The 11,412-nt window shown below is 34.2% G+C and overlaps 3 protein-coding genes across 3 annotated transcripts in view; 1 reads left to right on the top strand and 2 right to left on the bottom strand.

The window, feature by feature from the left end:
* Positions 1 to 8,122, top strand: LOC100179759 (DNA topoisomerase 3-beta-1; the record flags this gene model as incomplete). The annotated part of the gene is given in 15 exon segments (XM_026834208.1): positions 1 to 47; positions 523 to 691; positions 1,180 to 1,300; positions 1,377 to 1,559; positions 1,999 to 2,180; positions 2,427 to 2,613; positions 3,373 to 3,607; positions 3,932 to 4,089; positions 4,593 to 4,851; positions 5,402 to 5,500; positions 5,775 to 5,922; positions 6,497 to 6,663; positions 7,159 to 7,418; positions 7,531 to 7,636; positions 7,926 to 8,122. Coding segments are annotated over 14 exon segments (2,382 nt in total). The 3' UTR covers positions 8,090 to 8,122.
* A 59-nt stretch (positions 8,123 to 8,181) lies between these two features.
* Positions 8,182 to 9,159, bottom strand: LOC100184460 (peptide methionine sulfoxide reductase MsrB-like). Its single transcript, XM_002120556.5, has 4 exons — positions 8,775 to 9,159; positions 8,623 to 8,700; positions 8,438 to 8,564; positions 8,182 to 8,364 (listed from the first exon to the last, which is right to left on the bottom strand). The coding sequence occupies exons 1-4, from the start codon at positions 8,918 to 8,920 to the stop codon at positions 8,242 to 8,244; spliced, it is 474 nt and encodes a 157-aa protein (XP_002120592.1). The 5' UTR covers positions 8,921 to 9,159; the 3' UTR covers positions 8,182 to 8,241.
* Positions 9,160 to 11,182: 2,023 nt separating this feature from the next.
* LOC100185180 (pulmonary surfactant-associated protein D-like) overlaps positions 11,183 to 11,412 on the bottom strand; it is an 8,357-nt gene continuing 8,127 nt past the window's right edge. The window contains exon 4 of the mRNA XM_018811704.2: positions 11,183 to 11,377. Within this exon, the coding sequence (XP_018667249.2) occupies positions 11,236 to 11,377 (142 nt within the window). The 3' untranslated portion in view covers positions 11,183 to 11,235. The remainder of the gene's footprint in view (positions 11,378 to 11,412) is intronic.

Here is an 11,412-nt window from a genome sequence, read left to right as displayed (position 1 = left end):
ATACAAGAAAAGGAATCAGCATGCTTGTCCAGTTCATGAATTCACAGGTTTTAGTTTTATGTGGTAGTGGTTTTCGTTTTATCTTTTTAAGTGGAAATATATTTGTCAGATGTTTTTTGTGCTTATTTATTGTTTGTTAAACATTTACAAAGAAATAAAACATTTTAGTCGGCATAAGTTTAATGTTACTAACATTACTGACACGTGAAAAAAAACGCTTTACAGACATTGCTCCAAACCAGTGCTCGCTATTCGGTTTTACAAATTGTTCATCATTCATAAAAAAGAAAAATCAATCATCACATTCAAAGTTTTATATGTGTATAAAACAGTACACATGACATGTGTTATAATAACTATCATTTTCCCGTCACAGAAGATTAAATTATTTTATTTAAGAGTCTTGCCCAAAGACACATATGTTAATTACTGTAGCAACAGTATAACTGTTTCTAATTAAACATACATTTCCAATTAAGATTCTGTTTATTACCAACAAATAAATACATTTCATGCAACCAGGTAAGTTCAAAGGGGAAACTGTTCGATTCAAAGTCACCTCAGTATGTGGTCATGTTATGAGTATTGACTTTGAGGGTAAATATAATAACTGGGAGAAAGTGGATCCAGGAGAATTGTTTTCTGCTCCGACAATTAAGAAAGAAGCAAATCCGAAACTAAACATCATTAAGTAATGGTTTTTCAGTTTGTTAGTTTATCAAAGCTATTTTAAATTTGATTGCTTTATAATGCATTATAAGGAGTATTGGGCCAAATCTGGCCTAAATCCCAGGTCCTTGACAAGGACCTCACCCACAAAGACCTAAAAAAAACTTGCATTATAAGATGAATGGTGTATCTTATTGCCGTGGTTCCGTAAAATAATTTTACTTGCTTACCATTTAATACAAAGTCCTTTTAAAAACTATTTTGAAATACAACTACAGTGTAGGGAACATATCAATGATTTTTTATCTGCTGTTTATATAGTTTTATGGACGCTAAATAAATTAAATATTTATACCGGTACCTTAGTTTGAGAAAAAACTGCTTTATATTGAATACAATTCTTTATATATCTAGCATTTAGTTAAATAGACCACTTGTTCATTGTGGAAACATTTTTTTTACATTTTTCTAATTTAAGAGTTTATTATATGGTAAAAAATTTGCTTCAAGATTTTTGGAGAAGGAAGCGCGAGATGCAGACTACATTGTGTTGTGGTTGGATTGCGACAGAGAGGGCGAAAATATTTGCTTTGAGGTTTTGGACATTGTGTTGCCTGTTATGAGACGTTCGGTATGAACAAAAATAACAAACATATATTGTCATAGGATCCTAATATATATTCACTAACTACTGTGTCTTGAAACAGGGTAACAGACAGGACGTTGTATTTCGTGCCCACTTTAGTGCAATCACTGATAAAGACATAAACGCTGCATTGAATTCTGTTGGAAAACCAAATGAAAACGAATCGCAATGTGTAGACGCACGGCAAGATCTGGATTTACGACTCGGTTGTGCTTTCACAAGGTTTCAAACTAAATATTTTCAGGTAAGCAAATTTTTTCTGCTATAAATAAACCCTGAATAAACAGCGGAAAAAAATAAAATTTCTTGCCCATCATAGGAAATTGTGTAACACGTTGTATTAAAAGTGTATAACATTTCTTTCATACTTAATGGGAAGTTGAATAATTGTTTTTACGTAATTTATTGATTGTATATTTATACAGTAATTATGCATAACAAATATTAGTTGTTTTTTTGCAAACAGATAACATTTATACCATTCACCCATAACAGTTCACAGCAGAAGATTCAAAAAACTTGGGAACCAAAACCAACTTATAATGAAAATTATCGGTTTTTATGGAAAATAAATTTTATTATTGCGTGACACCCCTTAATCGTCCACCACTTTCTACAGTTAAACTAACCCTAGACAAACTATACAATTACTTTTCTAAAGTGTATTTTATGCAATTTATCAGGGAAAATATGGTGACCTGGACAGTTCCCTTATATCATACGGTCCATGCCAAACCCCAACATTGGGGTTTTGTGTAGACAGACATGACAAGATTCAATCTTTTAAACCTGAACCTTTTTGGATGATTGATGTCTCAGTTAAATGCCCTAATAATGGACCATCAATAACATTGGAATGGGCGAGGTATTTTAACATTTTCTGCTGCCATTGTTTCGAGGCATACTCATAATCAGATGTAATGCATAAAAATTACTAGTTTGACGTCTTGTCAATTGGCATACAAAATTTTCAAGCTGTTTTTACCAGAATACAAGTTAATAATTAACATTGTTGAATAATTGGCTTGCACATTTGTTTAAAATTTATTTGCACATTTTTGTAATTTAAATTACTATTTAAATCGGTTAAATTACAATGTACTGTTTCCAGGGGGAGGATTTTTGAACAACCTGTTGCAAAAATGTATTTAAGCATAATCAAAGAAAACAAAATTGCCGTTATTGAAAATATCTTAAAGAAAGAGAAAACTAAACAAAGGCCACAAGCTTTAAACACAGTTGAGATGTTAAGAGTAGCAAGTGCTTCTCTTGGTATTGGACCACAACAAGCTATGCAGGTTAATAAAGTTATATAATTTATAAATTGTTTCAAAAGTTGTTGCTTTTTTAACATTTGCGGTTGATTCCTTTATTACTGTTTCAATACTTCACCATCGTTTTTGAAGAGAGAAATGAAAAATTGTGATTGTTGTAATATCTAGATAACACTTTCTATATGCAACTGCAATTAGAAATTGTTTCAATAATTTCTATTCTGTTCCCCATTCTGTTGATTTTTTTTATTACTTTACTTTAATCTTTGCTATTGTTTTTTAAAAGAAAAGTAGGAAAATATGTTAGGATTGTTTAATGTTTATTAAGAGTGTTTAGAATCTAAATAACAGTAACAGTTTCTATATGCAACTGCAATTAGAAAATAAATGTTTAAATAATTTCTTCAGCTCAGCTTTATTCTTTCACCCAGGTTTTTTTCAACGATATCCAATGCATGTCCCAAACTAACATTTATTATGGGATTCTGTCTTCATTAGTAAACTAATGTGTTAAAACGAGTTTAAGCTTTTTATAAGTTTATGTGAAATGGAGCTACATTGCATGTAAGGTTGAGAAGCAGTGGTTCCAGTTTTTCAATAAAATACAAGTGATAAATACTAAATAAATGTCAAATATATACATATACACAGTTGCGCAGCCAGAAAAAAAAATAAGAGGTTTTATTAAAAAAATTGCCCAAAGTATATGGGGGGTTAAAAAGGGGGGGGGTCGTACATATTTAAATATACAAAATACAAACATTAACACGAAATCCTTTCCAGTCAGCCGAGCACTTATACACGCGTGGCTACATCAGTTACCCTCGTACCGAAACCACTCATTATCCAGAAAATTTTGACTTCCGGAGTTCCCTCTCGCAACAGACGAAGAGTAGATCATGGGGTGACTCAGCATCCACGCTCCTCAGTCAGGGAATCACGAAACCAAGGAAGGGATCGGATGCCGGAGATCATCCTCCTATTACTCCCATGTTATGTGCTACAGAACAGGAAGTTGGTGAGATAAATAAACGAGCATTTACAGAGTGTATTTTTATTCTTAATAAAAATAACAATGAAGCTTCTATAAGTTAAAACTATAAAGAGTTTGGACTTACATTAGCGTAACAACAGTCCTAATAACACCTAATATGAAAACGGAAAAAAGCATTCGCCATTTATTGTTATCAGTTTGTAGATTTTTAGTGAAGTATTCATAGTTTAATTAGTAAATTCTTATTGTTGGTGAAATTAGTAAATCCTGGTTAAAAGGTATTTAAACTAATCTGGTACAATATACTGTTGCTGTTCCTACAACATAACATTATATATTTATTTGCAGGTCATGACAATTGGAGGTTATATGAATATATCGTACGTCACTTTATTGCTTCTCTAAGTCCTGATTGCACTTACCTTCATACTGTGATTAACTTCAAACTTGCTGAAGAATCATTTTCGTGCACAGGGAACTCACCCCTCAAACCTGGGTTTACTGAGGTGTGTAATGTTGTAATTGTCGGTAATTATAAATTGAAATGATAACACACGCTAGTAGCTAGGGAATTTATACAGAATATAAATAAGTAGCTGGAAAATTTAAATTTGATATAAATAAGTAGCTAGGAAGTTCATTTAGAAAATAAATGAATAGGTAGTAATTTTCTACTAGTAAATTACTAAATTTATCTAGCATGGTAGGCAGCAGGGCTGCATTTTTTATGTGTATATATCCCGCACAAACTGCACGTCCAACCTAATGCAAAGATTTCACAGCTTTAAGGGCATCATATGCACGTTGGTAGATAATCCAATTGTTTCAAAATGTACTGTTTTATAAATTAATATATTTTACTTTTTTGGGTGGGGGAAATAACAAATCTTTCATGTTACGGTTTACATACATTCCTGTACAGGTTATAACCATAATTGGCTGTTTCTAACTGTTTTTAAGTATTTCCTTTTCTCTATAATATAGGGTTGTTAATTTCACCATAACGCAGGTGATGCCGTGGCATTCCATAAATGACCAACAAACATTACCCACCCTTACTGAGGGGGGCAAGTGTGAGGTGGAAAAAACAAATTTACTTGAACGTAAAACTTCTCCCCCTGATTACTTGACAGAAAGTGAGTTAATCATGCTAATGGAGAAGCATGGGATAGGAACAGATGCCAGCATCCCAACACATATAAATAACATTGGGCAACGGAATTATGTAACTGTTATTTCAGGACGAAAACTACAACCTACTAACTTGGGTATGTTTTTTTATGTTTTGCTGGTTAAATGTATTCAATGAACATACACTGTACTGAAAAAAAGAATAAATGTAAACGTTTCATTCATACTTACACGGCATGCCAACCACATTTTTACAACATGGGTGTTTTCTTTTACACACCTCATGCCTGCTAATGCGGTACCAAATAGGTAACTCTTATTTTTCAATTTTTAATTCATTTTTCTTAATACATATTAGACAATTGAGACAAACGATAAGGGACCGCTAGATTGAAGCAATTGCTGTTACGTGTCTTGCCAAAGATACATATGGGATATTGGCATTATAACATGTGTGTCTTATTTTCATACACTTATTATTGACTCTTTTTTTTGTATAAATCCAAAACCAAATAAATTAATTACCTTAATATTAATTACCTTTTATTACCTTAATTAATTACCTTTTATTACCTTAATATCTTATTCTGATTGCCTACAATAGGTTACACTTATATTACAGCTTCATTAGCCATATTATGTTTAATTTTTATATAAAAATTATATTATGTTCATTTTATCCTTCAGGTATAATGTTAGTTCATGGCTACAAGAAAATTGATCCTGATCTGGCGCTGCCAACCATGCGTTCTGCTGTGGAAAAACAACTCAACCTAATTGCATTGGGTAATACTGATATAGTAGGGTGGGGGAAGATGGGACACCTTGAGCACATAATATCTAAATATCCTGATCGTGTTTTAAACAATTAACAACGGTCTATGGAAGTCGTGAGCATACGGTTTAATAATTGTTTAAGTGTTTTTTGTTTACCACCAAATGGGACGAGAAAGTAGAATGTCCCTTCTTCCCATCTTCCCCTTCTTTACTATTATATATATATATATATATATATATATATATATATATATATATTTAATTTTAATTATAAAACTTACAGGTAAGGCAAAGTACACAGATGTTTTGAAACATGCTGTGACAATATTCCAACAGAAATTTCACTACTTTGTTGCTCACGTTACAAGCATGGATTCATTATTTGAAGTCACATTTACACCACTTTCTGAAAGTGGTAAGCCTATGTCTCGGTAAGATGGTGAATATTCATTTTTTTCATTATCGGCAATGACAATAGTTTTCAGTATAAAAATAAACTTTCAGCCACTGGTTCTGTAGGGATGAGTTATAGATTTAATTTAGTACATTTGGTAGAATTAAAAGCTATTTAAAAAAGAAAGTCTCAAAGGCTTAAACCTCCATTCAAAAACCATAGTTCTAGTTATATATATCATTATGGAGGCTCAATACTCAATGCTGTTACCATTGTGGGTGAATATGTCTTTTGGAAGACACACTAACAGTCAGGGGTTACTAATGGGTTGTTTAAATTCTCAGCCATACAAAAAAGTTATGTACATTGACATTGTAGCTCGTATGTATCTGGGTACAAGGTGTATAAAATATGGAACACTTCTTTTACCAATGTTGTTGTTCTACTGTACAAGAATAAATAAGTACAAATAATATATTAGTGGCTCATCTGGTATAAAAACTTAGTGTAGTTCCAAAGTTTCGTCTGCCATACAGCGAGACTTCATCAGGGAATGAAACGCAACAGTTACAACAAGCGTACCATCATTCTTTTAATACACTATATTTCAGTTGTGGCAAATGTAGAAGGTTTATGAAATACATCTCCGCTGCCCCACCAAGGCTATACTGCAATACATGTGATGAAACTTACGACCTACCACCAAAAACCAACGTCAAATTATACAAAGAACTTAAATGTCCTTTGGATGAATTTGAACTGCTAGTGTGCTCAACAGGTATAACATTTTTTACAATTGTTTTGTTTTAGTTAGTTTGTATATTTATTATTTTTTTTCGGATATTTTTATTGTGTTCAAATATTGCTTATGTTAGGTAATTCAACTGAGCATGAGGTGAAGAAGTTTTAAGGTTACCCCACCATGTTGGGTTAACTATGTAACATTGTTTTAATCATTACATTCTTGTCACATGTTATTTATTTTAGGTAATGTTGTCTCATGTTATTCATCAACAAAATTGGCTGTGAGATATATAAAATGGGTCACCCTAGTTTTAATTATAACTGTGTGAGAATAAGTAAATAAAATTCATTCATACTAATTCACGGGTTCTGTAATATTTTAGCGAATATTAAGCTCCAAATGTTTAAAATTCGCTTAGGTTCATTTAACCATCATAAGAACCTATCTAGTGAAAAAAACGAGTCCACTAGTTAAATAGCTTGCTCTAGTTACCTAAACAGTAATGTTTTATTACCATTTACGTTACAGGCACCAATGGTAAAACATACACATTATGCCCATACTGTTATAACCACCCACCATTTCGCGATATGAAGAAGGCATCTGGTTGTAACTCGTGCACACACCCGGGTTGTGAGCATTCACTTTCCTCGTTAGGCGTTTCTCCATGCATGACATGCGAAACCGGTATATTGGTCCTTGACCCTACCTCGAGTCCAAAGTGGAAACTCGCATGTAATGATAACAGATGTCCTACTGTGGTGACACTCTTTCAGCATGCACATAGGGTAAGATTGATGTATATTCAAGGTAAATTCCTTTTTAGATAATAGTCTGGTTAGTATAAATCATTGAATGCTATGGTATAGGTTGTGGCTTAATGAGAAATTGTTTTTCTAGATAGGTGTCACTGAAGAAACATGTGAAAAGTGTAGTGCATATGAACTTGCTGTTGATTTTCACAAAGACAAAACACCCCTGGAAAATAAAGAAACTAAACATAAGGGTAAGAAACCAATACTTTCTGATCAAATCTATGTATTATTGCTTTTAAAATGTTTTTTTATTTATGTTAAGTTAGCACCTTTATCAGTGTTTCTTAGCTTTTAAGTGACATATACCTATAACGAAGCTATGTAACCCTTTGCAAAAAAACACATTGCAATTTAAAATTTGTTTTTCAAGTAACAGTCGTTACATGTATTGTAACTTAATGCAGTTTCTCAAATATCTTTGGGATCCTTGCACCTCACTTTCACAACCTGTAATCTAAACATTAACTCTTTTTCTTTTAGGTTGTATATTTTGCGACCAAATTTTTTCGAGTCTTATTAAGTTGAAACATGCAAGGCTGGCAGTGAAGAGGAGACCGGCATCAAAAGGAAGGGGAAGGGGGAGAGGGAGGGGAAAGAAGCCACCCAAAGATAAAATGTCTCAACTCGCTGCATATTTTGTATGATTTATTCAGCAATAAAATATTCCATGAAATTGATTTTGTTCGAGTTAACTTTCTTCTTCACATTTGGTTGTTATAATGACACAGAAAAAACATTCCTTCAAAATCTAGTTTATTTGCATTTTTTATCTAGAATTCACAAGTAGACATAGTGCTCACAGTTCTTCTTTATCTTTTTGTTCGGTTGAATCGAAGGTTAGTGATGCACTGTTTATACAATACCGAAGACTTGTAGGTTCAGGGCCGTCTTTAAACACATGTCCTAAGTGGGATTTGCACTGAAAAGAATTCGTTCAAGGTAAAGTTTTTTAAAGATAAGCTCCTGCGTCAATATATGGCTTACTGCCTTACTTTATTGCACACTACTTCAGTTCTGACACGGCCCTCACGGTCGTCTTGCTTTTCTTCAATTGACGATTTGTGCGTTGTGTCATAAAACGACGGCCATCCTGACCCCGAATTATACTTTTGATCTGAACTGAAAAAGGTTAAGGTGTTTTTGTTTGCTGCTTAAATCTTTTTTAAGACCAACTCACTGAAACAATGGTGTTCCACATACAACGCACTTGTAAGCACCCGTTCCCTTATGGTCGTTAAATTCGCCCGTAAACGGTCTGAAATAAACTTGCGATTTGTCAGCATTCAACCGCTCATGCGTACAATACAAAAGCCACTGTAATCGACTTACTCTTCTGTGCCCCTCTCCTGTGTCACGTGATATTGCAGCGGCGTTAACCTGGCCTTTAACTCTTCATGTTTGTAAACTTCCTCAGATTTTGCCGTAATCACAATAAGGGCACTAAGCACAACAAAACTACTCATAAACGAATACATCACTTTGTCGTAGAAGCGACCTAACTCTACACACCGCCAACAATCTATTTTCGTAAAACAGCCGACCCGTTGCGAGTTAATATTTAAGCGCAACTGGCATCTGTTTGTAAATAGCTAAAAGCTGCAACGTGTCTATAGCTCAACACAAACATATATATATATATGTGTGTGTGTGTGTGTTCTACTAGTTCCAATTCTTAATTTCACTCCAAGCATTATAAAACTCAATCGATAGCGCAAGAATATGAAATAGAAATAGCGAAAATATACTGCCACAAACTTGGTAAACAATGCCATTTCTCCTTTATACCCTGGTTTGGTAGTGAGACACCACAAGCTATACAACTCCATTCAAGCGTTTCCTGAACGCCAGCTTGCGTAACAGTAGTAACTTCCCAGGGTAGTTTGTATTGACCAAAACCATATTACTACAACTAAAACTGTACATTCGTAACATTAGATACCACCGGGCTAATCAGTTCAAGTTACATGTATTCGGCCCAGGCTTATTGTTGTAGGCGTATAGACATCTACACCTCCCTTTGTAAAAAGGTTAAAAGGCATATAGTTCTGATACGGGCACTTTTGGGCACGGATGTACCCTTCGTATATAATTTCTTTTCTGTTTAAGCAGTTGTACCATTTTTGCGTTGTTGGTTTTCTCAAAATATAACTATAAAGCAGATTTTAAAATATAACTGGAATCTCTTGTTTGGTCAACTAAAACTGTTGCATTGTGGCTTTGCTTTTAACCCAAAGGTCATAGATTACATATAGGGTACCTCTGAGTCGGACACGAGGTGTGTGAAGCAGAACATCTATTTTAAAACGACAGTTGCTGTCCCATCACGCTAGGGTAAATAATAAGTTACATTCATTCGACCGCTAGGGTTACGAGAAAGCCCTTACTAAGCTCAAAAGCTATAGAACCAAAACCTTATTACTGTTTTTTTTTTTACATTCAAATTTGTAGTTTCGTTTTAAGTGCGTTCATATAAATACAAATGACTTGATCCCCTTCCATTTTGTTTCATACACCTTGTGCCAGCCTACGAGTTATCAAGTTATTACTTAGCGGATGATTATTGTAGTGCGGATTTTTTTGTTTGTTTAATATGTGTTTATTTCTTATATAAACTACGTTTCTTCGATTGTTTAGTTACGGTATAAATTTTACTGCTCGAAGGAAACACCGTTACTAGTGCATTAGTTTAATCGCATTTTACTTCTTTTGTGTGGTAGTATTTTACCGCTACCTCGTCTCGCCTTGATAACATTCCGGCGCTTTTATTCCTGCCGCCCGCGCCGAGTAATTAACGCTTTTGTTGTGTCGTGTTTTGCGCTCAGTCACCAGTTAGTTTAGTTGGTAGTTTTGGTACTGCAGTATAGTTATGTTGTATAGAGTTTCCTTAGGTTTATTATTATGTATTGTATCGTTGTTATATATTTGTAGATATTCATCGTTTTAGTTTGTTAAGTCCAAATATAATAAGTTACTTTATCACATAAAGTGAGGTCGGGACACTGCTCTATAACGGCCTACCGCGACGGACCAGACTGGTGTAGGATTTCTTAACAGTTTAATGACAGAAACTATTATATTAATAATAAAACGATTAGAACGGTACGGATAATGATCGAATACACTAATGTTTTGACCACGATTATGAAATATACCAACGTTCTAAACACGGCAATTTAATACACCAACGCAACGTTACTCAACCATACCCACAACAAGAACTGCTAATCGTATACAGTACTCGGGCGTATGTAGGAAACAGGAGAAAAGGCGCACTCGCGCCACGACGACCAATCATGCCCAAAGGTGGTTTAGCGCAAGACGTATCAATACAACAGAAAACTCATTAACAAAAGAAGCAAAACCAGAAACAGTGCAGAAATACGCCACAGCAAACACAGAAAGAAATAATACGTCACACTTTTGTTTCCCTGTAAATCTATCACCAACCTTTCTGTGTCATGTCTTATACGCCCATAGTCTGCAGAGTTGCAACTAAATAGTATAGGGAGGGGAAACGGAACACCTTTAGCATGAAATATCCAAATATCCTGATCGTGTTTTAAACAACTAATAACGGTCTATGTGAGACATGAGGTTTTACAACTATTTGAATGTTCGTTGTTTACTACCAAATGAGACCGGAAAATAAAGTAAAAAGTGGCCCATCTATACCTTACTGCTTACTATAACTGAAATATCCGTAGCCCGTTTAAAAGTGGTTAGGTTTATTATTATTTGTAAAACTATTTACAGCTAAAGGTTTGACAGCAGTTGTAGCTAAATTCACCAGCTACAGTGGAAACGTACACAGTGGAACTGGCCTTCTGTAACTTGGATCCACGTCAAACATCCCATTGTGTGTTCTTGGAGGTTTAATAGCAACATCCAAAGCTAAACTGCCGCAGACAGGTTCGTTTATGGGATGTCCTGGAAAACACTTCACATAACCACTGCTCCCGTTGCGCAT

This window comes from Ciona intestinalis, chromosome 4, assembly GCF_000224145.3.
Source record: "Ciona intestinalis chromosome 4, KH, whole genome shotgun sequence".
Classification (NCBI taxonomy): Eukaryota; Metazoa; Chordata; class Ascidiacea; order Phlebobranchia; family Cionidae; genus Ciona; species Ciona intestinalis.
This window is presented reverse-complemented; position numbering and strand designations above follow the sequence as displayed.